The sequence below is a fragment of the Bos grunniens genome, chromosome 12 (genome assembly GCF_055505025.1).
Source record: "Bos grunniens cultivar Pamir isolate PY7600 chromosome 12, Bosgru_T2T1.0, whole genome shotgun sequence".
Taxonomy (NCBI): Eukaryota; Metazoa; Chordata; class Mammalia; order Artiodactyla; family Bovidae; genus Bos; species Bos grunniens.
In genome coordinates this window covers 15,890,332-15,918,132 of record NC_141176.1, presented here as the reverse complement: position 1 = coordinate 15,918,132, position 27,801 = coordinate 15,890,332, and the positions used below count along the sequence as shown (strand labels likewise).

Sequence of the window (27,801 nt, the reverse complement as noted above, 5' to 3'; positions counted from 1 at the left end):
TTCACGGCAAATAGAGGGAGAAACAATGGAAACAGTGACAGACTATTTTTGGGGGCTCCAAAATCACTGCAGAGATGACTTCAGCCATGAAATTAAAAGACACTTGCTCCTTGAAAGAAAAGCTATGACAAACCTAGACAGCATATTAAAAAGCAGAGACATTACCAACAAAGGTCCATCTAGTCAAAGTTATGGTTTTTCCAGTAGTCATGTATGGATGTGAGAGTTGGACTACAAAGAAAGCTGAGCGCCGAGGAAGATGCTTTTGAACTGCGGTGTTGAAGAAGACTCTTGAGAGTCCCTTGGACTGCAAGGAGTTCCAACCAGTCCATCCTAAAGGAAATCAGTCCTGAATATTCATTGGAAGGACTGATGCTAAAGCTGAAGCTTCTATACTTTGGCCACCTGATGGGAAGAACTGACTCATTAGAAAAGACCCTGATGCTGGGAAAGACTGAAGGCAAGAGAAGGGGATGACAGGATGAGATGGTTGGACGGCATCACCGACTCAATGGACATGAGTTTCGGTAAGCTCCGGGAGTTGGTGACTGACAGGGAAGCCTGGTGTGCTGCAGTCCATGGAGTCGCAAAGAGCTGGACACAACTGAGTGAATGAACTGATGCCACTTACAAACAAAAAAGAAAACACAAATTCAACTTAAAAACAGAATGCATAATGGAAAAGAAGAGATAACTGAACAGAATGTTTCTAAATACAACTTAAAGGAAGGACCAAAAAAAGAACACTCTAACAAATCATTTCTGTTCAGTTTTGTTAAAATGTTATTTCCTAAGATTTCACGTCAAGTTTCCCTTGATTTTGCATCCTGAATGAGAATTAAAAAAAATATCCTATCTTCACCACGTTTGGTATAAAATATCCAAATGTGTGGGGGTGGGTAAAAGATCCAACAAGAAGACCCACCTCCATCATAACTAACTTATCAGGATACGCTAGATCTCCAGGAGCTGGTTTGTAGCCCGTGATGTCCGTCTGAATGTAGATGTGGGTCCGGTAGACAAGCCGCTCCTGTACATCTTCTAGCATCTGCTTTACGCCAGCTGCAAATGCCCCCAGCTGTTCAGCTGATTTAAAAACAAAAGTGCAATCACCCATTCCTTTAGATTTAGAAAATACTTTCTTTAAACAAGCAAAAACATTACAAAATTGTCTACAACAGGAAAAACCAGTCTTGCTTCAGGGAGTGGTTATATTCTATTTTGAAATAACTGTCTTTCAATTTCCTCAGATTTAAAGTTGGGAAATAAATTTGCCCTTAGATCTTCTTCCTGAGACTCTCTGAAATAACTTCTATTATTAATATGAATAATAAAAATCTTAGTTTTAAAGTGCTCTGTGACTTTTAAAAGGTATCTCATATAGCTTCATACCAATCCTGAGAGATGGCTAAAGCAACTTGTTAACTGAGTTAATCCCCATTTTACATATAAATTGAGTTCCACAGATACTAAATGACTTGCTAACATTCTTACAAGGAAAAATGAATAAAAAAATAAAATGAGGGAATTTCTCAGAGGCTCAGTGGTTAGGATTCTGCACTCTCCTACCAACGGTCCAGGTTCAATCCCTAGTCAGGCGTGTGTGCTCAGTCGTGTCCTAATCTTTGTGACCCCAGAGTGGACTGTAGCCTGCCAGGCTCCTCTGTCCATGGATTTTCCAGGCAGGAATACTGGAGTGGGTTGCCATTTCCTTCTCCAGGGGGTCTTCCTGATCCAGGGTCTGCTGCACTGCAGGAAGATCCTTTACCACTGAGCCACCTGGGAAGCCCCAACAGTGTACTAGAAATGCCCAAACAAAACTAATGGTTGGTTCTCTCTGGATTTCAGATGCCAGAAAGAACAGTAACTGCAATTATTTTATTACTAATTTTATACAGACTTTAAAATTCTTTCCCCATTATTATTTTAGTCACAGGATAAAGTGGTTCAAAAAGGGACAAGGCATCAACCTAAGTTTTAAATATATTAAATTTGTATAGGGATGTGGGGGGGGTGGGGAATGGATAATCTTTTTCAAATTCACTGAGTCACAGATATAATTTAAAACCACCTTTCGGGACACTTCGTTGGTGGTCCAGTGGCTAAGACTCTGTGCTCCCAATGCAGGGGGCCTGAGCTTGATCCCTGGTCAGGGAACTAGATCCCACACCCCACAAAGATGACCCAGTGCAACCAAATTAATATTTTTTTAAAATAATCTTTGAAATGATGATTTATACTTATCATTTACCATTATTCTGTACATGATCTTCAAGCACCTCATTTTTAAGAATCCCACAAAGTTCCGAGAGAGTTTCTAAGTGAATAACATGAATGATCAATGGCCTGAAGACATCATACAACGACACACACAGTTTCTCCAAAAGTTCACTAAAATGAAAGAATGAAACATGGTTACCAGTAGTAATCCTTTCAGTATTTTCTAATAGTTTAAAAGTCACCCTTAATTACTTCCAGCCAATAAAAATAATGAAAATGTACTGGAAAATAATATGCGGGAACATTAAATAATGAGAAGTGAAAGGCTGAAAATAATTCTCTCAACTGTTTTTGGTAGAATCAATAAAAAAGCTCAGAATAAGCAATTCTCACAGTCAACAAATTAGCTGGCCCCAGCTGAAAGTCAATTTATTATAATTTTTACTTACATTAGCAATAATCTTGTGCATGTCTTTGCAAAAACAATATATTTCAGTAGACTTAATTTTCCTACACCATAAATAATCTACACTATAAAATAATTTGATTATTTTTTAATTTTCCTACACTATAAAATAACCTACACCACTATGAATCAAATGGTGACATTTTTCCCAGGAAAGACTGGTTCAAAACTCTTGAATACATACAGATTTAGATAAACAAAACTCAAAGTATTCTGGACATGCGCCTAGTATTTTGACAAATTTAAACATTTGAAAAGAAAAAAGTGAGGCTGTCTATAGTCTTTACATTGTCAACCGTACTCTTCTATATGTAGTCTTTCACCAAAACCATGAGATGTGTTTGTTTCTTCCCCATTATGAGAGTCATAATCTTGGGATTCTTATGAGTCAAAATCGCCAATATGAAGAACCCAGAAGTGACTAACAGTGGGTTTGAAAGACACTTTGAGAAAAATACGAAAAAGGATTTTAAATAGTATCTACATTTTTAAGTATCTCTCATGAGTTAGAATCATACAATTTTTTTAACTAGAAAGAATTATTATACTTAGTGGAGATAAACGGCTCCATATACCAAAATAGCTGCCTATACAGGATTCTTACTCTTGTAACTTACTGTTTCCATAATTATAAAAATATGAAAGCATATTGGCCTTTAAGCTGCAAATTTATTTCAAAGTAAATAGCCACTGTCTCACCCAACAATACTCTGTTCATATATCCACAAAAATTAAAACATGCCTTAGAGTACTACTATAATATGATAAGCCATTAGCAAATTAAATCTTAAAAACAAGAATTGGAGTCCATGTACCACGTACTCTAATTTTGACGTTGGTTTTGTGAAAAATTCATTGTAAAGCTGGTGCTCATCCTGGCACACATGAACCATAAAGGCACAGCCACTGCGAATCTGTGGGAAACAAGCACACACCACCTCTAATTAAAGGCGCATGACGACTCCAGCCAGCACTCATGAAGTAAAGCAAACATTTTATTTACAAAGAGACTGTGCATATATAATTCATAAAAGAACTTCCTAAATAACAGAAAACGGTTTTCCGCATAATGGGGATATGGATGACTTTTATTTTCTTACATTTTCTAAACTTTTGACAATGAAAAGTACTCTTCCAGTTCAAAGGGGGGTATGTAAAAAAAGAATCTATATGTACTTTCCTACAGTCTGAATTAAAATCAACTAAATAAAAAAGCACTTCTGCAGCAAAAGCTAAGATTAAACTGTCTACGTAAATCCACCAACTCTGAAACTTCATCTTTCAAAAAATAATACTTATTTGTAAATCATCACATGCTCAAAAAATAGATCAAAATTAGAATATTTTGCCCAAATGAATGCTAATTACTAAGTGAGATTTGTCAAAACTGAAAGATTCTGTCACTTTGTTGATGGGGGGACCAAAACTTATTTACCCACGTGCAGTCTCTAGGGTGTCAGAACAGCTTCAGAGAAGGTTTAACATGAAACCACAACAAGCAGAAACTCACCAAGGCGCAGTGGTCTCTGTTATTCTGGCTGGTCAACTCTGTTACAGTGCAAGTAATACTGGGGCCCAAAAGGAGTTCCCGCTGATCCAGGTAACACTGGTGGATGTCAGTTAGCAGTTGTTGGTATCTGATGAAAAGCAAATGAGACTGGAGCATAAACTTCTGATTCCAGGTATGTACGTTAAATCTGATCTTAAATCCCAAAATAGGGTGCCAAGCCCCCAAGGTTATATATGGTTACTGATCACTTGCCCACATTAAAAACTAGAAATGTTTATGTATATAAAGAAAAAGCAAACAAATCACAATGATCTAATAAAACCTTTATCTTTTAAAGAAAGATTCATCTTCCAGGAGTAGTGGTCCTACATCTACCTCAATGAGAAGAAAATCCAGCTATATGGGAAAAAGATGCTTTGTAAACTCATGAAGTCAGGTCTATGACCTTGCTCCCCAAATTGAGCTGTGTGCCACAAGAAAAGGCTGGTATAGCACACAGGTAATTGCTAAGAAAACATCAAGGACACAGCAAACTTGGAAAAACAGCACTTCAAGGAAGGTAATTTGGAAACTGAAGAACCTGTGGGTACTCACTCAGGTATTTTTTCAGATCGTTGTTCTATCTGTTCAATGAGAGTCTGTGGAATAAAGAAAAGCTCACTAACTTCATCTGTCTTAGTTATACTTTTAATTACTTTCTGATTGTAACAGTAAAGAAGCTCATGTTAGAAAATCTGGGAATACAAAAAAGCTGAAACATAAAAATCACCTAAAACGCAAAAATTAAAAAAAAAAAATCACAGTATTTTAGAATATTTTCTTTCAGTATTTGTATATACACAGTTGTTTTCCTTTTTAAACAACACTGGAATTATACTATATATTCAGCTTTACAACCTGCTTTTGAAAAACTAATATTTTAAAACACTTTCCTTTTATTAAATAACTTCCGTTATCAGATGAAAATGTTTGAAAAGCCTTAGCCTACTGCCTGGCACTTAGTAAACAGTCAGTGAGTCATCATTATAAATACTATTTAAAACATTACTTTACATGGCTATTTGATATCCTGCTGAGTGGATGCACTCTAAGTCAGACATTCTTCTATTGCTAGTCATCAAGGTTGTTTTCTAAGAATATCAGCCCAGTGGTTAAGAGCTCCGGGTCTTGAAGTGAAACTAGAGGGTTTAAGTGCTGACTCCCAGTGGCTGTCTGAGTCCAGAGAACAAGCCCACGACACTGAGATTCCATTTCTGACCTTGCAAAGCTGATACAATAATAATACCTAAGTCCCAGCTGGGGACTCCCAGCACTGGGTCAGAAAAGATAAAATATTTTTAGAGACTTTTGTTCCATTCTGCTAAAATGTTTTTGAGGAAGAAATTAAGTATTAATACATTCCATCAGCAGTATCACCTGTCTCACCAAATTCTGAAAAACATTGACTATTGCACCTTACTTTGTCAACTTCTAACAGACCAAAAATACCACTTACTACTGAGCCCTCATGCCTACACCATTTTTTCTAATCAAAACTGTATCACTGTTAATTGACTAACAAGCAACCAACCTGCTGCTGCTGCTGCTGCCGCCAAGTCGCTTCAGTCGTGTCCGACTCTGTGCGACCCCATAGATGGCAGCCCACCAGGCTCCCCCGTCCCTGGGATTCTCCAGGCAAGAACACTGGAGTGGATTGCCATTTCCTTCTCCAATGCATGAAAGTGAAAAGTCAAAGTGAAGTCGCTCAGTTGTGTCCGATTCTTAGCGACCTCATGGACTATAGCCTACCAGGCTCCTCCGTCCATGGGATTTTCCAGGCAAGAGTACTGGAGTGGGGTGCCACTGCCTTCTCTGGCAACCAACCTGGCACAATCTAAACCTCAAACTATCAACTAGCTGCTGTATCTTCTCTAAACAAGACCAAGTTCCTGCTTTGAAAAACAAAAACTCCTTTCCACTTACTTTCAAGATGGATACAAGGAAGAGAGTGGGGTCAAAGTCAGCAAAAGCAGACCACTCTTTCTAGAAACTTCACAACAATAAAAAAAGATACACATCCCAGCTCCAGTCAGCTGTATCTGGGATGACACTGGTTTAAAATATTGTACTGGTTCTCTGCTTTTCCTGAACCAGCATGACATGGAACACCCTTCCTGAGATGGTCTCTGCCACCATTCTCACTTATCATCACACTCGACTAAAGTCTGTGTTCTAGCATCAACAAATTACATGAGGTTCTCCCCAAAGACATGTCTTTTATGCTTCTAGTACCTTCCCTGTACCTGTTGCTCTCTCTGTAAAAAACATCCTTATCAATCCCCCCAAGTCTTCTCTAAATTCAAGCTTTTTAAGCTCAAATATCAGCTTCATCTGGAAACCTTCCTTGAGCATCACAGAAGAGCTAGGTGTTTCCTGCTCTGTGGGCTTAAAGCCCCTCAACATATACTGCTGTAATGTGGAAGGACAAAGCCTACCATTCATTCATGCTCATTTTTCTGGTATAAGCAATGGACCTAACATACATTAGCGTTTCCAAAGGGCTGGCTAAATAAATTTCATAGCAGTATCTTTTTTATGTCAATAGACTTACTCTGACTTTGGGGGCAGCAGCTCGAAATTTCACATAAAATAGTGTAAAGGCATTGTCTGCATTAGGTACAGATGAAGGATCCTAAAGACACAAGGCGGAGGACAGAGAAGGCAGGTAATTAGCAAACAAAAAATTATTCAGAAAATATAACACAAACCATGTCATATGACTCCTGCTTGGCCTATATACCAACCAAAAGCTTACAGAGAGAAAGACTAAATATTGTTATTGCTACATATAAAATAATTGTGTGGAGCTGCATCTCTCTCCTTTTCATAATTAAAATTTATCCTATGCGTCAAGAATTTTGGCGGTAAAAAAGACTGAATTCAGATTCACAGTCATTTACGGACTGTAGAACATTGGTCAAATTATTTAACCTCTCTGAGATACAGGGCATCCATTAAATGGAGACAAAACATATGCACAAACGTTTTACAGAGCTCAGATATAAAGCACTAACACATAGTAAGTACCATAGTTTTCAAAATTAAAAATTTTGCAAAATAGAAAAATCATACAATCTGTTCTGTAAGCTAAGAGCAATGTGAATGATGAAATGCAATACAAAAATCAGTAGCTCTGAACTGAAAGCTCAAGAAAATATTCCATATTTTTAGAAAGTAAGCTTAAAAAATAAAATGTATTACCTTTAAGGTTTTATTTTTTTTAGGAAAGAAATGTGCTCAATGACCATCCTATCTAGCTCCACTCTTATTTTCTAACCTAACACTCAGCTAATTTTCCACCTAGCATCTACCACAATCTTTAATTGATTAATTTATTCCTTTACTGATTATTTATCCTGAATATAAGCTCCACAAGGGCAGGGACCTTGTTATCTCCTTTCACTACTGTACAGTTCCCAGTCCAATGCCAAGCATTTAGGAAGCATTCAATAATAAAGTTCCTAAATAGAGAAAATTAAATAATCCATCATTTATAAAGAAAAATATTTAAATCACCCATCATTTATAATTCCACCACTCAGAACCACTTTTATCATTTTGATGTATTTCCTAGTATTTTCTTTAAAAAGAAAAAGTTTAAGTGAGAAATAGTCTGAATCTTTTTTATTATTTATCATATAGTACTGAATTATTTCTCACACTCTTATGTATTCTTTGAAAATAAAACTGTGACAAACAAATATATATGGCCATTTTTCTTATTATAAATGAAGTTGCAACGTATATTCTTATTTAACAATAGGTTAAAAAACAGAGCTCAGTCAGTTCAGTCGCTCAGTCATGTATGACTCTTGGCAACCCCATGGACTGCAGCACGCCAGGCCTCCCTGTCCTTCACCAACTCCTGAAGCCTGCTCAAACTCATGTTCATGAAGTCAATGATGCCATCCAACTATGTCATCCTCCATTGTCCCCTTCTCTTCCTGCCTTCAGGCAGCATCAGGGTCTTTTGCAATGAGTCAGTTTTTCCCATCAGGTAGCCAAAGTACTGGAGTTTCAGCTTCAGCATCAGTCCTTCCAATGAATATTCAGGACTGATTTCCTTTAGGATTGACCAGTCTGATCTCCTGTAGTCCAAGGGACTCTCAAGAGTCTTCTCCAACACCACAGTTCAAAAGCATCAATTCTTCGGTGCTCAGCTTTCTTCACAGTCCAACTCTCATATCCATACATGACTACTGGACAGACCATAGCTTTGACTAGACGGACCTTTGCTGGCAAACTAAAGTCCCTGCTTTTTAATATGCTGTCTAGGTTGGTCAAGTGTCTTAATTTCAAGGCTGCAGTCACCATCTGCAGTGACTGTGGAGCCCCAAAAAATAAAGTCTGTCACTATTTCCACTGCTTCCCCACCTATTTGCCATGAAGTGATGGGACCCAATGCCATGATCTTCGTTTTCTGAATGTTGAGCTTTAAGCCAACTTTTTCACTCTCCTCTTTCACTTTCATCAAGAGGCTCTTCAGTTCTTCTTCACTTTCTGCCACAAGAGTGGTTTCTTCTGCATATCTGAGGTTACTGATATTTCTCCCAGCAATCTTGATCCCAGCTTGTGATTCTTCCAGTCCAGCATTTCTCATGATGTACTCTGCATGTAAGTTAAATAAGCAGGGTGACAATATACAGCCTTGACATACTCCTTTCCTGATTTGGAACCAGTCTGTTGTTCCATGTCCAATTCTGTTGCTTCTTGACCTGCATACAGATGTCTCAAGAGGCAGGTCAGGTGGTCTGGTATTCCCATCTCTTGAAGAATTTTCCACAGTTTGTTGTGATCCACACAGTCAAAGGTTTCGTATAGTCAATAAAGCAGAAGTAGATGTTTTCCTGGAACTCTCTTGCTTTTTCGATGATTCAACAGATGTTGGCACTTTGATCTCTGGTTCCTCTGCCTTTCCCAAATCCAGCTTGAACATCTGGAAGTTCACAGTTCACGTACTGTTGAAGCCTGGCTTAAAGAATTTTGAGCATTACTTTACTAGCGTATACAATGAGTGCAATTGTGCAGTAGTTTGAGCATTCTTTGGCATTGCCTTTCTTTGGGATTGGAATGAAGACTGACCTTTTCCAGTCCTGTGGCCACTGCTGAGTTTTCCAAATTTGCTGGCATATTGAGTGCAGCACTTTCACAGCATCATCTTTTAGGATTTGAAATAGCTCAACTGAAATTCCATCACCTCCACTAGCTTTATTCATAGCGATGCTTCCTAAGGCCCACTTGACTTTGCACTCCAGGTTAATCACCATTGTGATTATCTGGGTCATGAAGATCTTTTCTGTATAGTTCTTCTATGTATTCAGACTAAGGTTATGGAAAATAAACGAATCAAACCCCCCCCCCCACCTCACCAGTTAACTCACCCTTTTTAATAACTGATTTGTGAGGTTCTGTAGTGTGTTCACAGTGTATGTCTTCATGAGGTGCAAAGCTTTAGAAAGACACTGCTTAAACTTCAGTAAATATACAGGATAATCTTTAAAATTCGGCTGTAAAGGAAATGGAAAGATTTATAAATATGAAAGAAACATTAACAAAGCAAACATTTAATGAAAACCAACCTTTATGCAAAGCTATACAGAAAGTTCAAAGGCAGGTCTTATGTAGGTCATACACTCCTTGAAGACAAATACTATGACTGTCTTGGTCATAGCCAAATTCCCTGTGCCTGACATAAAGCAGGGCTCAATAAATATTAGCCATTTTTAGCAAAATATATTTTCAGTACCGCACAGACCTCAAGGCTAATATGTGAGGCCCAACTAGGAAAAGGATTGGAGTTGGGTGAAATAAATAAAGTTATAAATCCTCAGTGGACAGAAAGAGATGGTGATTACATCAAAGGGCTTGTCCTTTCATTTCCCCTGCCAAGTAATAATTTTTGTTTTCAATGAAGTACCTAGCAAAATAGGAAGTCAACAATCTAAACAAATCACTAGCCCTGTTAGATGGGATAAAGCTGTGTCAGCCAGACCCTTTTTCTACTTCAGGGGCTTCCAGAGCAGCTGAAAGTACAACACTTTTTTACATCACTACTGAAAGTGAATAAGAATTTACCACAATTTTTCTTCAAGTATATTACAGATATGTATTTTCCCTTAGGAAGAAATAATTATTGCATAAGAAGTGATGTAAGAGAGATGTCAAGATTTCTTTAAAACATACAGAAATACCATGACTTACATGAGATGATATGTACGTTATACAATCATCTAACTTGGCCAGCATAGGTATAAATCCTTCACTATTCACAGACAACGTGGGAGAATTCAATTTCTTTAAGGGAAAAAAAATATTTTACATTTTAAGAGTCAAAAAATAGCCTCAAATGCAGCCCATGTGTAACAATACAATAGAGGACAAATTAAAAATTATATGGATTGAATTCAGTTTATTCCTAATGAGCTTTAATGGAGCTCTTCATGAATTAGCAAACATTTTATCCTCCATTGTACAGTTACATTAAAGTAATACATCAAGAACCTAGATTTTTCATTTTCTAGTACTTTAAAACATAAATTTTCACATTTCAAAGAGTGGTGATTTTCTCAAAGTTAAAACATTATGTTTAGCAGTCATACTATGAAAGTAAAATATAAGTAAACATATACAAGTAATATGAGTATAAATAGAGGTAACATTATATAAACATGATATTTAATATTTAATGTAATAGACAATATATATTAAAATATATAAAGCTATATAATATATATAAAATATAAAATCAATTATTTCTAATCTTGATATACAGTTTGTCAATGTATTCCACTGTTAACTGGCTACCGTTTTTACTTCTCTCTCAAAGAACTTTAATAATTAAGATTACTTTTAATAATTTTAATAACATGATGTATATGCAGTTATTATAATTTATGAGCCAGAGCACAGAAAAATATAATTTACACAGCAGTCCTTATTGTGACGATCTCTTTGGGATACAAGAATGCTTTAAGAGGGCTATACTTTTCCTCAAACTAAACATGAGATTAGTTTAAGAAATGCTTTAATTAATATTATAGAAACACAACCACAGAAACATTTAAAATGGAATATTTCTTCTTATAAACATCACAGCTTGCAAATAAGATACTATTAAGAGTTAACCAAAAAAGAGATTTTAATAACTATAATACAATATAAAAAGAACTATTATTTAAATCATATGTGGAAAAAATCTGAACTGGTAATGGTATGTCTATCAGCCACAAATAGGAATACCTTAACAACAAGCAAACTGTTAAGTTAAAAATATCACTCAAGCCAATTTATAAGTTTAAAGATTATACTCAGGAGGGGAAAATAGATAAAAAAACAATGCTTACTGTGTTAATAGTTTCCAATTCATTAAAATAGGAAAGTTTTTGTTGAATGTTTTCAGCCAGATCAACAAGTTCCGACTTGCAGTTTTTTAAAAGAGAAAAATCAATTACTACAAGAATATAAGAATCAACACTCCAGTCTCAAAATTACATTGAAGAGGTTTATATCAGTCATACAGGTTTATATTAGATATATATAGTCTCACAATAATGCCCAAAGATTTCTGCAATAATGGGCTAAAATAAGCAATGATTCTTACAGTAAATTATATAAGACCTTTTTACAAAATAACAAAGCATTGCCTTTTAAAAATCATACAAAATACACAGAGAAATCTGAGATAAATATAGGAACTTAAATATTCTATTTTTAAGTCATAAGTTTAAGTGTGATCTAGATCTGTCCATCATTCCATAAACCCCACCATTACTACACTCTTGCTTGAAGTGTCAACAGGGAATTCCCGGGTGGTCCAGTGGTTAGGACTCAGTGCTTTCACTGCCAAGGCTGGGGTTCAATCCCTGGTCAGGGAACATCTTGCAAGCCACGCAGCGTGGCCAAAAATAAAGTGTCAATAATAAAAAGCAGAGAGGGCAAACAAATATATCCTCTTCACTCTGAAACTGTACTGAGACCTAACAGCTCAAAACATACGAGAGCTTGCCAGGGCCCCTGCTCCCACAAGCTTAAAAGCAGGCTGTCAAAGTAACCATTTGTATGCTTACAAATGCAAATCTTACAGAGCAGTGTTCAAAATTAAGGAAATCAGAATTAAATTATATTCATCTATTTAAAAATATTAAATACAGTCACTGACATTCTCTCTTCTTCCAAATTACCTGCTCTTTCAGGAGCTGTTCACAGGCTTCATGTAGGGTTCCTGTCTTATTGGACACAAAAAGATACTGTTTCTGCAATGATTCCAGATGCTGAAGAGCACTGTTTACATCATTCAATATAGCATCACACTGCTCCTGAAACCCAGACAAGTAATCCCTCATCTGTCTAGAAAACAGAACCAAAAGGGGATTGGCAATAATATTTTCCCCCAATAAGCATAGACAATAAACAACAAAATCTTGTTTTTCCCCCAAATTCTTGCCTTTCAGAAGGAAAGTCTGACCTAGTCACAAACATTTACTAATTCAGAAATGTAGCAAAAACTATGTCACAAACTGTTTCAATGCTTAAGGAGGAAAATGACTGAAACTATGAGCAACAAAAGGCATCAGCCTTGCAGCCATAAACTGGCTTTTCACATGCAGGTCAATAAATCATGGGCTCAGCTCTCAAAGACTGGGACACCAAAGTCATCAAGCAGGTCCATCCCTCAGGTCAAGTCTGCCTTTGAGGGACTAAGTCACGGGAAGAATTCTGGACTTGGAAGACGTGAGTCCAAGTCCCAGCTCTGCCCAAGTCTCCATAACATTACGCAAGGATTCAATATTTCCAGGCCCGAGTTCAGTTATTTGTAAAATGGGGATAATGCTGCTATGAAGACTAAATGGAATCATACATAAAAGAGCCTAATACAGTGCCTAGCAACAGTCGTCACTTAATGTTAAATGAATGCTAATGTTCAACTCAGAGCCGGCAAATCAGCTAGAGATCATAAGTCACTTCCTCCATGCCGCCAATACACACAAACAACACAGCACCCGCGCAGCCCAGCGGCCACCCCAGTCTCCTGGGTCTCTCCCTCTAAAGAAAAGACAGCAGGGTTCCTGACAACTCCCACTCCATTTCAAGTTATCTAAAAATCAGTGTCTCCCTCCTAACCTGCTAACTGACTTTTCTTTTAATCATGCAACTCCCGCTACCAGTTGTAATGACTTACATCTTCTCTACCTACCCTTAAAGAACGTGTGACGGTTCAAGTTTTCTTTGTACCTTAATTTTATCTAAAGACACAGATTACGAAACACTTCAGATGATCTAAAAATCAGGATAGCCAACAAATGAGAGCCACATACCTATATTTAGTTCCTTCGTCCTGATCCATCTGAGTTTGTAGCTTTGCAAACCATGAGAAAAACTGGAAAAATAGAGTATTACGTTGTCAATAAAACTACAACAAACTAAAGAGTGGCTACATGCTAAACAGCAAGTCAGAAGGGCAGACACTAAGTCGTATTGTTTGGGGCTCAGACATTAAAAGTTTTAAGCCAGGTGATGATAATTTATTGCATGGTCAGTGTGTATATGCTAGGGAAAACAAAGTATCTTAAAAACACTGGCCACGTTCAGAGTCAAATAAAAAGAGTATTAACAAGACAATATGTGTTAACAGGAATAAATATTTCTTCCCAAGAGGTTATTGCCTACCTGCTAATTTGCCTAATATGAGTAGGTAACATAAGGCTTTGGTTAAATATTAATATTGTTATCTAATAATAATTGTGAGAATATAAGCTCAGAAATAATATAAAGCAGTGGTTTAAAAACATAGCTTTTGCATCAACTAAACCTGGATTTGAATTCTAGGCCCACCATCAAGTTGTATACTTAAAATGAGTACATTTTCATTATATGTAAATTATAACTCAATATATTAGATTTTTTTAATTTAAAGAGAGATATGCAAGTGCAAATTTAATCCAGATTTTTTTCTCAAATACTCCAAATAAATTCACAGACAAGGTGCAAGATGATCTTCTATAGTTCTCAGGTGGGATCTGAAGTCAAAGGTATGCTTTATTCTCCTAAGATATTACACTTGCCAAGTACCTTGGCTTTCGTTCACTGAACCCTGATGGTAAGAGATGGAGGTGACTTTCAGATCCAAGTTGGCCCAACTCAAGAGCTTTTCACCACTCTGCAGCACTGCCTTTCCCGACTAAGTGTGTGTGCACCTCAGCACGTTCGCTCCACGTTTCACCTGGTAACCGCCTCAGCTTTGGTTTTTTTTTTAAACTGAAGTTATAGTTGATTTAAATTTATAGTTGGGAACAAGTAAAAATAAGCAAAAAAACAACAGATTACGTATGTTAAATTACTGAAAAATAACCATAAGCTTCCGTCTAAAGAGAATACTGAGGTTTTTAAGAAAGAAATTACCTAGCAACAAGTGGGGGCAGGTCTGTGTATGTCCATGTGAGCACACATGCATGCTGGGGTGGGAGGGCACACATTAATACAGACACACACTGGGAGGAGGTCAAAAAGGCATAAAATATCAAAACCTTAATAAATACAATAAAACTCTATCAACTTGGAATATCGTATTTTTATCTGTACTGCAAATACAAATGGGCAACAGGTTCACTTAAGACACTTAAGAAATAGCCATCACTAACACAAAAATCACAAAATCAAGACTGTTCTAGAAAGAGATACTGCTTTGGGAAAGATCCCTGGTGTTTTCCTTACTTGCTGTATATAATACATCCTTCTCCCACACACACACGCACAAAAATTCTAGAAAGATTTTAACTACAATTTTAAAAGATCAAAAGTTTTAATTAGGGCCTTTATTAGCCCTCTCTTGAAACTTTTAAAACACTAAATATTCTTAGAAGAAAAAGCTGCCATTCACCTGCTGTGCAGTTTCGATTCTTTCTTCTTCCATTTCTAAGGACGTGAATCCCTTTAAGAGAATGTCTTCTGTAGATTCGGGCACCACTGAAGTCTGTGCAATGGGCAGTGACTGGGAGGGTAAACTGCATAAATCTTCAATAGGGAGCTTGAAAAAAGAGAGCCACAAAGAGATTCAAATAAATTGAAAATTCTCTGAACTTAACTCAAGACTGGTAGTCCATCTCAGTATGTCTGAAAGAGAAGAAATGTTTTCCATTAAATCATCTAAGGTTAGTAAGTGCCATATAATACTAACACTTATAGTTAGGCTCTCTCTATGGTGACACAGCCATAAAGAATCTGCCTCCCAACACAGGAAACACAAAAGATGTGTGTTCAGTCTCTGGGTTGGGAAGATCCTCTGCAGGAAGAAATGGCAACCCACTCCAGAATTCTTGCCTGGAAAATTCCATGGACAGAGGACCCTGGCAGGCTACAGTCCTTGGGGTCGCCAAGAGCCAGACACGACTGAGCAACTGAGCACACACACACACATATTAAACGCTAGTCTCAAAATGTCAACAGGATACCAATATCCCACTAGTAAAGTTTTAGGCTTACCTTTTGAAAACTGGTGGTGAATCTGTACTAATTTGCACACATTCTCCTACTGGAGCCTCTGGTGAACTAGCACCAAAGGCAAAGCCTGTGTGCTAACGAAAGCAGCAGGCCCTCTCAGGCATCAGCACGGAAGACTAACCTCCTTAACCCAACCAGCAGAAGACAAAGCACACCCAGAAATCAAGGGCCACAGCTGCACCTCCTGCCACTACCTCCACACAGCTGACAGGCTTCACCCACATCTTCCGGCTGACCGATTCTGAAATTACAACTGAAGAGAAAGAATTTCAGAGTGTCCCATCAGAGTCCTGAGCGCCTCACTTTGATGCCATCAGACCCAGAATACTGTCTAGTTCTCCATTACTAAAGATAGTCCCGGTGTTCATTTACTTAGAGTCACACAGGCAGGCTGTTTTTATACCTAAAAGGGCCGGGGGGAGAAGGGGGCGGAGTGTGATTGCTGGGGAAGGTAAAAAAGCCCCAACTGTTTCTTTTCAAGCCCAGTTTTCAGCCCTTAGGGCATGACACCTGAAGTCTAGCAATAAAAGACCTTAATCCAAGGTTTTAGGAAATTGCTTCCTATTTCTCTAGATACAGAAATTTCATCTGAAGGCAGTATTTTCTTTTCAAAGCTAAAATAAAATAAGGGAGATACAAAATGCACCATCATTAATTTAGAAATACGACCCTTTAAATGTAAGGGATTTTGTACCCGGGTTCACGTGGAGCTGTCCTCTCAGCCATGGTAAATAAAGCACTTTATAGCACAGCCTGCCTTGAACCCTGCTCCTGCTCCCTATTTTTCCAGCCATGCAGCTTTTGGGAGCCTAGGTCCCCCACCAGGGATCGAACACACATCCTCAGCTGTGAAAGCACAAAGTCCTAATAACTGGACCACCAGGGAATTCCCTGCTCCTGCTCACTTATGAGATGTGTTACAGTGGGCAAGTTACTTAATATCTAAGTATTTCTAAGTTAATGACGGACTTCCACAGACCACCAGGTGGCACAGTGGTCAAGAAATCCACCTGCTAATGCAGAACTGGACATGGAACAACAGACTGGTTCCAAATAGGAAAAGGAGTATGTCACGGTTGTATATTGTCACCCTGCTTATTTAACTTACATGCAGAGTACATCATGAGAAACACGGCTGGAGGAAGCACAAGCTGGAATCAAGATTGCCAGAATTATCAATAACCTCAGATATGCAGATGACACCACCCTTATGGCAGAAAGAGAAGAACTAAAGAGCCTCTTGATGAAAATCAGAGGAAAGTGAAAAAGTTGGCTTAAAGCTCAACATTCAGAAAACTAAGATCATGGCATTCAGTCCCATCACTTCATGGCAGATAGATGGGGAAACAGTGTCAGACTTTATTTTTCTGGACTCCAAAATCACTGCAGATGGTGACCATAGCCATGAAATTAAAGACGCTTACTCCTTGGAAGGAAAGTTATGGCCAACCTAGACAGCATATTAAAAAGCAGAGACATTACTTTGCCAACAAAGGTCCGTCTAGTCAAGGTTATGGTTTTTTCAGTGGTCATGTACAGATGTGAGAGTTGGACTATAAAGAAAGCTGACCACCGAAGAATTGATGCTTTTGAACTGTGGTGTTGAAGAAGACTCTTGAGAGTCCCTTGGACTGCAAGGAGAGCCAACCAGTCCATCCCAAAGGAGATCAGTCCTGGGTGTTCATTGGAAGGACTGATGCTGAAGCTGAAACTCCAATACTTTGGCCACCTGATGTGAAGAGCTGACTCATTGGAAAAGACCCTGATGCTGGGAAAGACTGAGGGCAGGAGAATGGGATGACAGAGGATGAGATGGTTGGATGGCATCACCGACTCAATGGACATGGGTTTAGGTGGACTCTGGGAGTTGGTGATGGACAGGGACGCCTGGTGTGCTGCGGTTCATGGGGTTGCAAAGAGTTGGACACGACTGAGCAACTAAACTGAACTGAACTGAATGAAGGAGGTGTAGGAGACACACATTCGATTCCTGGGTCGGAAAGATCCCCTAGAGAACGAAATGGCAACCTACTCCAGCATTCTTGCCTGGCAAATTCCATGGACAAATTCCTGGTGGCTACAGTCCTTGCCAAGAGTCAGACACAACTGAGCATTTTTCATTCATTCAATATAGAAATTAAATTATCTGTATGGGACCACTGCAAAAACAAGAAAACACAAGTGTGAGAAAGCAGACTTCTTGGATCCCTGGGAAGCTGCACAGAGAAAAAAAAAAAGTTCAGGAAGGAGACTGATCCTCAATCTCCCCACAAGCCAGGAGGGTCTTGGATGTATGTGAATATGTATTAAGGGCATCACCTGTTCATATAAACTCATGCTGAATGGCGACACAATCTCTGCATATAAAAGGACTAAGAACTAAGTTTCTGGAATCTGGTGAGACTCTACCTTGAGTTTAAAGTGTGGCCAGCAGCTGTCTGCTGCCATGAGCGGTTCTGAGGACAGAGGGAGCTAAGAGCGCCTGTTCACGCTCTGTGCAGCCGCTCCAGTCACCACAACTGCTGCCTCCCTGGAGTGGCTGCACAGAGTGTGAGCCGGCAGTCCACGCACGGGGCACGAGGCCCGCCAGACAGCGAACCAAGCGATCAGAGCTGCTGCTATTATCACATTATTATTATCAACACCGCTACTGATGAGCACAAACAGAGTAAACAAACATTAATTTGTATTGAAGTACAGTTGATTTACAATGCTATGTTAGTTTCTGATGTACAGCAAAGTGGTTCAGCTATATACAAACACAAATTTTTCTTCAGATTCTTTCCTGCTACAGGCTATTACAAGGTACTGAATACAGTTCTCTGTGCTATACAGAGAACCTTGTTGTTCATCTATTTTATATACACTAGTAAACACCTGTTAATCCCAAACTCCTTAGTTATCCCCCCACTTCTGCCTTTGGTGACCAGTTTGTTTTCTACGTTTGTGAATTTGTTTGTTTTGTAAGTAAGTATCGGTATCATTTTTTAGACTCCACATGCCATGTCTGTTTTTGTCTGACTCACCTGACTTAGTATGATAATCTCTAGTTCATCCATGTCGCTGCAAATGGCATTAGTTCATTCTTTTTTGTGGCTACATACTAGTCCATTGTATATATGCCACATCTCTTTAGTTCATTCATCTGCTGATGGACATTTAAGTTGCTCCTGTGTCTTGGCTATTAAGTAGTGGTGCTATGAATACTGGAGTGCATGTATCTTTTCAAATTAAGAGTTTTCTGCTGATGTATACCCAGGAGTGGGATTGCTGGATCATATGGTAGTTCTATTTTTAGTCTTTTAAGAAACCCCCATACTGTCGTCCATAGTGGTTGCACCAATTTGCATTCCCGTCAACAGTGCAAAAGGGTTCCCTTTACGGAGTAAGTACGTTTATATATCAGAATTGAACTGCTTCTTGGAAACAGAATAGTCTGTAAATGACCTTTATCAGTTATTTATGAACAGATCATGACAACATTCAAACACATAATTTTCTCAGCAGTTTATACGTTATCTAAGAAGCTCAGACTGGTAAAGCGTCTGCCTGCAATGCAGGAGACCTGGGTTTGATCCCTGGGTTGGGAAGATCCCCTGGAGAAGGAAATGGCAATCCACTCCAGTATTCTTGCCTGGAGAATTCCATGGACAGAGGAGCCTGGCGGCTATAGTCCATGGGGTTGCAAAGAGTCAGACACGACTGAGCAACGAACACACACACAAGAAGGTAAAGGGAGGGAGATGTGGATCAGGCACAGATTTGGAAAAAAAAAAAAAAGCAGAAAGCAAGAAAGCACATGGAGGCTAGGCTGAAATAAAAAGACTAGACAGAGTGCAGCTGCACTCTTATAGTAAGAAAAACACAATCTACGAACTATATTCCACCAGAGAGCTGAGGTCCCAGTGTCATCAAGCAGCTAAAAATCTAGAAAAAGAAGGGCACCTCCAGGCACACCAACAGCTGAGGGTTGAGGGGGGACGTTAAGAAAACACAAAATTCAAAATGATAGGAAACATCTTCTTCCCATGGACCTGTTCCCCAGCCACCCAGTTCCCTCCCCAGGAGCTACTAATGTTAACTAGTTTCTCATGAAGCTTTCCTAAGACAGTTTATGCATATACAAAGGAAGTTTTAAAACCTTTTTTTTTTTTAAAGTTTTACTTTTTTTAAAAAAAAAGTTTTATCTTTTTTTTAAAACCCAAATAGCAGTATAATATATACATCTTTGCCTTTTTCATTTGATATGCAGCATTTTCAACAGAGTGTAAGAAAAAGATGGAATTTATTTTCTTACTTCAAATTCACAACTCTTTTCATTAAATTATAACAAAGGCATTATTTTACAAGTCCAGCAGTTTAGAATGATTACCTGAAAATCAAGTTGCCCTCTTCCCTTCTCTGCCCTTTCAATTCTTCTCCGAGGTACATAAAGCTTATAATTTGAGAAATATTTCTAAGGAATTTGAGGGTAAAATGGAGAACTTTTAAAAGCAGAAGGAACCAAAGAGATTATCTGTAATTTGTATCAACTTTCTTTTATAAAAATTATTCATATTTTTATTCCAGATCACCAGAAGAGTTAAAAAGTTCACTGTTTTCAGTATTTTTGTTGGTTATTCCATAACTCGAAAACACAGATTAACAGAACTGTGTTTGAATTCATCAATTTAAGGTCTTATCTACTGACTCCCATGGTGTAAAGTGAACGTAATACCCTTAATATTTCCTTCTATACTTACTCTCAAATTCTGTTACCTATATACCATCCCTTTTATAGACTGTCACAATTTGTATTGTCAGGTAATTAAGTCTTAGATGCAGATTTACTGAAACCACTTTTTCTGGGTGTGCCACGCCCTAACACTGTCGTGTCAAAAGGACCCGGGGGCGTCATACACGTGTGCTCTGGCTGCCACTGTGAACAAGAATGCATCCTCTAATATACTTTAGAAAATAAAATCATTTGAAAACTCTATCTACTTGAGAAGGTACTACACAGTTACTCCAAATATAATCTGTAATCTGGACGTTGTGAGTAAATGAGATAATCCGAATCATGAAGGAGCATTCTACTCGATCACTTCATGCACAAATGACTACTTTCCAACCACAAGAACTTTTAAATATCAGAAGCAGAAGGCGGCTTCCTGTCCTGTTGCCTCGTTCTAATACAAAACCATTTTCTCTCAAACCAAACAAGCTAGAAGCCGCATTGCAACCACTTCTAAGAAGTTTTTAGAATCACAAAACAAGTTGCTTTCCAAGAGGTTATGAGGGACTTCGCTGGTGGTCCCTTGGCTAAGACTCCTGACTCCCAACGGAGGGAACCAGGGGTCAACCCCTGGTCAAGGAGTTAGATCCCACATGCCACAGCTAAGACCTGGTGCAGCCAAAGAAACAATGAACAAATGTGTTTTTAGAAAAGTTCTCAAAAGATGTCCTCGTTAGGTACATCTGCCCAGCTGTCTTCTCTCCTCAAAGCACCTGGAACAGAAGGGGAAATCAAGAAGGGTGTGCTGGCGTCACCCACTCTCCTGTTCTGGCTGCTCTTTCACTCCTGGAGAGCAGACGACTGGACACCTCTGGTCCGCGTGCACCGTCCCAGTGTCCGGATGGAGAAGACATCCACCACCAGAGAGGAACGAGCCCAGAGGAGAGCTACTGTATGTGAACAGGGACACTGACATATCAAATACTAATTACAAATTATCAAGCCTTGCCTGACCAGCTGAGCGGGGCCAGGAAAAAATAAGCAAATATGCCTTTCTCTCCAAACTTTTCTTGCACAGTTTTGGGTTAGAGAAAATCACTTTTGTAATCAATGTAATGAATTTATTCCCTAAATGAAACCTGACATTATCAACTCTGCTTGGAGCAAATCATTGAAGAGGTACAGATGGAGACTCAGAACCTTCCTCAAGGCACCTAACTCCTTCTTTTCTAACCTCTGGTCTGAGTGACACCTACATCAGCTCAAGATCATAAGATCCTAGCCTGTTCTTTTAAGGTACAAATCATTTGGGGAGAAAAGCACATATATAATACAATACTGACAGGTAGTTTGCTGTATGCACATACATGATTTAATTCTCACATACCCTGAGAGGCACATATCATCCCCATTTTATAAAGAAGAAAACAGTTTCAGAGAAGTATCAATCTAAGGTCACAAAACCTTTAGGAAAACACCTCTAACAGTCAATTACAGGTAACTTATAGGGTAAATCATCTCGGCATTTTATCCAGAATGACTAAACTCGGCAGAAAGAAAAAGGCTCTCATGACTAAAAAATATGCTCTAGCTACAAGAAACCAGTCTACCTAACACTCTACCACAAATTTTCTTATTTAACACCAACTTAAAAAGTGTAACTCCTTTCCAAGAAAAGACTAGTTCACTTTCATAGAAAAGAAAGTTATTAACAGCTTTATGATATTTATTGAAAGTTAGCTGGTCTCTTCGGAGAAGGCAATGGCAACCCACTCCAGTACTCTTGCCTGGAAAATCCTATGGATGGAGGAGCCTGGTAGGCTATAGTCCATGAGGTCGCTAAGAGTCGGACACGACTGAAGCGACTTAGCAGCAGCAGCTGGTCTTTTACTAGTCAACTAACTTGCTCAGTTCCTGCTGTTCAGGAAACAATTTATATTCTGAAAATTGGAAAATGCTACAGAAAATCCTTTACAGATACCCTGGTTGGACAAAATAAAAACTGAGGCATTCTTTCTCACTGCCAATGTTAAAAGAGTGACAATAGGGTTAACAAATTCAATTTCAGTAGTCCCTGGTGGTTCAGTGGTAAACAATATACCTGGTTCAATCCCTGGGTCAGGAAGATCCCCTGGAGGAGGAGATGGCAGCCCACTCCAGTGTTCTTGCCTGGAGAATCCCATGGACAGAGGAGCCTGGCGGGCTACAGTCACGGGGTCCCCAAGAGTCAGATGAGACTGAGCACACACATGCACATCCAAGTCTCCCGTCCGACACATGAAGGGAAAAGAGGGCTGCTGAAAGCAGACGAGCAATGAGAAATCCCCCTCACAGGTTTCAGGATGGGTAAATGACAGGGTGGTATCTGATTCTCACAGGAAGCCAACACTGAGACTGCACACAGCAGAAGACCCTCACTGAACCTTTGATCTTGTCAGACTCTACCTACCCAGGACTTTACATTGCCTTTTCCTCTAGCTAGATTACTTTTCTTGTCTTTACAACGCTGGCTTCTTGTTTTTCAACATGAGTTCTCTACTTAGTTTCAGATAAGATGGAAGGCATCTTATCTGAAAGGGCATACATACCTCTTTCCTTGGTGTCATACCATCCTGTTTTATTTCCTCTATATCCTGGACCACCCCTTGAACTTACCTTCTTCGCTCTTTTTTCACATATTCATAATCACCATAATTCTGTAAGCTCTATGAGGCAGGGATCTTGTCTTTCTTATCTTTCAGTCCTCAATTCCTGGCCCTCAGTTAGGCACATAATATATGTTAAATGACTGCCTACTAACAGTAGGCATTATATTGCAAGAATATCACATAACAGGATGAAAATGAAGAGATTCCATTTACTTCTCTCCAACCCCTCTCCCTCATGCTTAATGGGAATAATAGTTTGTGACCCAAGACAACAGAAACAAGTTGGGTCACTTTTCTTATGGAACACAGTTTGCCAAAGGTACTGGGATGTCCAAGCATACTGCTTTGGTAACAGGCCAGATCCAATTATAAACAGACTGAAATATTTACAGAGCAAACTTCTATTCCCCGAGCATAATATGCTTTGATGGCAACGCCAAAGCAAATTTCTACCTGCTTCTTTATTTATTTCAAATCCACTTTCAGCACAGACTTATACAGGTGGACAGAAAAACCCAAGAAAGAACACCTGTATTTTACTGCAAAGCATGAGACAGTTTAAGTGAGAATTTTCAAAGTTCTTACCCTCTAAAAGCTTAAATCGCTAAACTCCACCTGCCTTTGGACACCAACGTGTGAAAACAAGGCTTCCAACATCAAAAGTAACTATGGGTGCAAATAAAATGACCTTCTGAACCTGGCCCCCAAAGCCAGAAAAAGTTTGTCAAACGTCTGACAACTCATGAAAGGTACTTCTTGTTATTATAATTAATTGAACTGAATCACACAGAAAGTAAAATGCATAGCACCCCAAACTGGTAGTTAGAAACGTGGACACTAAAACCGAAAACCAGCATTATCTAATAATGTACTGACCTAGCTTCCAAAGAAAAACATTTTTATTGCTCTGCTGTAAGTCAAATATAAACACGACCTGCACTTGATTCGAGAGCTCAACAGATCAACGTGCGATGAATGAAAACTGCCACCCCGGACTAACTCTGGTCTTCCCCAGGTGCCCCTAGGGAAAAGGAAGCCGGGTTATTCATTAAGGTGGCAAACAAACACCAACAGGAGGCTGTCCTGAAAGCGAAGCACTTCGGGTTCGCCGCGCTCTCCTTCCGGGAGAGGGTGGGCGGCAGGACTCGGGCTCGGTGACCCCAGGGACACCCGGGGCAAAGCTCCCGGCCAACCGGCCCGCGCCGCGGGGCAGCGCCGGCGGTCTCGGGCAGCGAGAGGCCTGACAGCCCTGGAAGGGGAGCGGCCTCGCCCACTGGAGCCGTCCCCGCGCCCGGGAAGGAGGGCAGAGACCCCGGACGGGGGTCTGCAGGGCGGGCGTCGGCGGACGCGCCCACGGAGCTGACCCAGCCCGGCTCCCGCCGTCGCCTCACCTCGGCCGGCACGGGCAGGGCCTCGGCAGCCGCCTTCAGCGCCAGCACCGAGTCCGTCTGCCGGTCGGTCAGCGGCGCCGTCGTGTCCGCTCTCCCATCCCACAGAGCCAGCTTCTCCCGAGCGTCCCGCTCCGCCGCTGCCTCTGGCAGAGACAGCAGCAGAGCCGCCTCCGCCATCGCCGCCTCCCCAGTGGCCCTCAGCAGCAGCGGGGAGGTGGGGACCCCGAGAGAGACACAGAGAGGCCCGGGCCACTTCCGGGAGCGCTGAGGCTTCCAGCGCGGCACCGGCGGCGGGGCGGGGCGAGCCAGACCACCCTGACTCCGGAAGCGATTCCTTCCCCTGCGTGGGCGGGACTGAGTCCAGGACCGACGTGGCTTTCGACGGGGTACCAGTATTTCCGGTTGGGATGTAAACCGACAGGACGAAGGCTCTAGGCCCTAACGGAAATAGACTTGCCCCTACAGGAAGTCCCTATCTCAACATCAATAACTTTATTGTTACGTGTCGTTATTGACAACTGTGTTCCGTGACCCTGCCGGCAGGGGCCTTACTGAGCTCCAGGATCTGCTACCTCTCTCAGCTCACAGCACCTTAAACTGTGGATTATGATTTCCGTGTTGGCGTGTTGAGTTACCACAACTTTTCCAACATTCAAAATTCCGCTGTTAGAAACCTAATTTATGAAACATAAAAACTCAAAGGCTTAGGTATATCAGACATCATGCACGCTAAGTCGCTTCAGTCGTGTCCGACTCTTTGCAACTCCATGGACTGTAGCCTGCCAGGTTCCTCTGTCCATGGGGATTCTTCAGGCAAGAATACTGGAGTGGGTTGCCGGGTCCTCCTCCAAAATCAGACATTATGCTGCTACTGCTGCTGCTAAGTCGCTTCAGTCGTGTCTGACTCTGTGTGACCCCATAGACGGCAGCCTCTCAGGCTCCTGGGATTCTCCAGGCCAAGAATACTGGAGTGGGTTGCCATTTCCTTCTCCAATGCGTGAAAGTGAAGTTGCTCAGTCATATGCGACTCTTAGTGTCCACATGGACTGCAGCCTATCAGGCTCCTCCGTCCATGGGATTTTCCGGGCGAGAGTACTGGAGTGGGTTGCCATTGCCTTCTCCGATCAGACATCATTCAGTTCAGTTCAGTTCAGTTCAGTCGCTCAGTCGTGTCCAACTCTTTGCGACCCCATGAATCGCAGCACACCAGGCCTCCCTGTCCAACACCAACTCCCGGAGTTCACTCAAACTCAAGTCCATCGAGTCCGTGATGATATCCAGCCATCTCATCCTCTGTCGTCCCCTTCTCCTCCTGCCCCCAATCCCTCCCAGCATCAGAGTCTTTGCCAATGAGTCAGCTCTTCTCATGAGGTGGCCAAAGTACTGGAGTTTCAGCTTTAGCATCATTCCTTCCAAAGAAATCCCAGGGCTGATCTCCTTGCAGTCCAAGGGACTCTCAAGAGTCTTCTCCAACACCACAGTTCAAAAGCATCCATTCTTTGGCGCTCAGCCTTCTTCACAGTCCAACTCTCACATCCATACATGACCACAGGAAAAACAATAGCCTTGACTATGGACCTTTGTTGGCAAAGTAACGTCTCTGCTTTTGAATATGCTGTCTAGGTTGGTCATAACTTTCCTTCCAAGGAGTAAGCGTCTTTTAATTTCATGGCTGCAGTCACCATCTGCTGTGATTTTGGAGCCCAAAAAATAAAGTCTGACACTGTTTCCACTGTTTCTCCATCTATTTCCCATGAAGTGATGGGACCAGATGCCATGATCTTCGTTTTCTGAATGTTGAGCTTTCAGCCAACTTTTTCACTCTCCTCTTTTAACTCACCAAGAGGCTTTTTAGTTCCTCTTCACTTTCTGCCATAAGGGTGGTGTCATCTGCATATCAGACATCATAAATAGTATCAAATAACCACTCAAATGTCCAGCATTGAAGAACTGGATCAATAATTCACGACACAGATGTATAATTGGAAAGCTGTTCTGCCATTTATTTTCAGCAACAAAATAAATGATAGTATTTGACTGTAACCTATAGAATAAAATAAATACCTATGAGTTCACACTGATATAAATAAATAGGGGAGAAAAGACTCCACTTTACTAAAGAATTTCAACCAATAAACATAGAAAGATGGAGGGGAAAAATCATTAAGGATATCACAGCAATAATTAAAAAGCAGGGAAAAATCTAAGGATGCTAAAATTAGTGGGTCAAAGTTTGAGGAGATATAGAAATTTGCATAGTATCAAAGGATCTCTCAAAGATATTTATTCATGGGGGGAGGTGAGGCTGGCTGTAAAAACTACAGTGGAGAAACCTGGAAGACAGCCCCTTAACCAAGTGATCAAGGTCAACGTCATCACCATGAAACTCCTAATGTGATAGATGAAGAAGGACATAGTATCACTTTTGTGATATTCTTGCCAGAAATGCAAAACCACATTCTCATTATGAGAAAACATCAAACAAACTCAAATTGACAGACATCCTACAAAACTGCTCATCAGTAGTCTTCAAAAGTGTCAAAATCAAAACACAACAAAAAAAAGTCGAAGTCATAAATGAGAAGGAAGACTGACGAATTGTTACATTTAGGGGACGAGAGAGACTTGACAAGTAGATGCAATGTGGGAGCCTGTATTGGATCTTGGGACAAAAGGGGAAAACTATAGAAAAAAATAAGCCCTATGGTTTAGATAACAGTAGTGTACCAAAGTAATTTCCCAGCTTTGATTGTTATACATAATGTGGTTATGTAAGATGGTAACACAAGGTGAAGCTGGATGAAGGGCACATCTGAACTCTGTAGCACTTTTGCAGTTTTCTAAAGTCTAAAATGGCATCACCGACACAATGGACATGGGTTTGGGTGGACTCCGGGAGTTGGTGGTGAACAGGGAGGCCTGGCGTGCTGCGGTTCATGGGGTCATAAAGAGTCGGACATGACTGAGCGACTGAACTGAATTGAAAATTATATCATCGTCAAGAGTTAAAACTTGCCTGGTGGTCTAGCAGTTAAGATTCCACACTTAGCACATCCTACATGCCACAGCTAAAACCCACTGCAGCCAAATAAATATATAAATATTTTAAAGAGTTAAAATTCTTGTGCTGTAACAAATGTGTATCTCTTTGGAGAAATGATAAAACTGAGAATGAAATAGTGTATCATACTGTTGACCAAAGGAAACACTCCCCAAATATTCACAGATGGTTAGAATTATTAATAATTACTTTCTTTTCCTTTTTTTTTTCCAGTGAGTTTTACATCTAAGTTAAGGGGTTTTTTGTTTGTTTAATT

The 27,801-nt window shown here is 40.0% G+C and overlaps 1 protein-coding gene across 4 annotated transcripts in view; it reads right to left on the bottom strand.

The window, feature by feature from the left end:
• The window catches only part of COG3 (component of oligomeric golgi complex 3), a 61,338-nt gene extending 36,252 nt beyond the window's left edge, over window positions 1-25,086 (bottom strand). The window contains exons 1-13 of one of the 4 annotated variants that reach the window (XM_086328903.1): window positions 24,485-25,086; window positions 15,112-15,258; window positions 13,550-13,611; window positions 12,416-12,581; window positions 11,579-11,653; window positions 10,437-10,529; window positions 9,617-9,742; window positions 6,787-6,867; window positions 4,791-4,834; window positions 4,197-4,323; window positions 3,509-3,600; window positions 2,252-2,391; window positions 926-1,086 (exon numbers count right to left, since the gene is read on the bottom strand). In XM_086328903.1, the coding sequence (XP_086185029.1) occupies window positions 926-1,086; window positions 2,252-2,391; window positions 3,509-3,600; window positions 4,197-4,323; window positions 4,791-4,834; window positions 6,787-6,867; window positions 9,617-9,742; window positions 10,437-10,529; window positions 11,579-11,653; window positions 12,416-12,581; window positions 13,550-13,611; window positions 15,112-15,258; window positions 24,485-24,661 (1,491 nt within the window). In that variant the 5' untranslated portion in view covers window positions 24,662-25,086. Of the gene's footprint in view, window positions 1-925; window positions 1,087-2,251; window positions 2,392-3,508; window positions 3,601-4,196; window positions 4,324-4,790; window positions 4,835-6,786; window positions 6,868-9,616; window positions 9,743-10,436; window positions 10,530-11,578; window positions 11,654-12,415; window positions 12,582-13,549; window positions 13,612-15,111; window positions 15,259-15,713; window positions 16,028-24,484 lie in introns of those variants that run through there. The other 3 variants (XM_086328906.1, XM_086328905.1, XM_086328904.1) reach the window with 3 other exon arrangements.
• Between the last annotated feature and the right edge of the window lie 2,715 nt (window positions 25,087-27,801).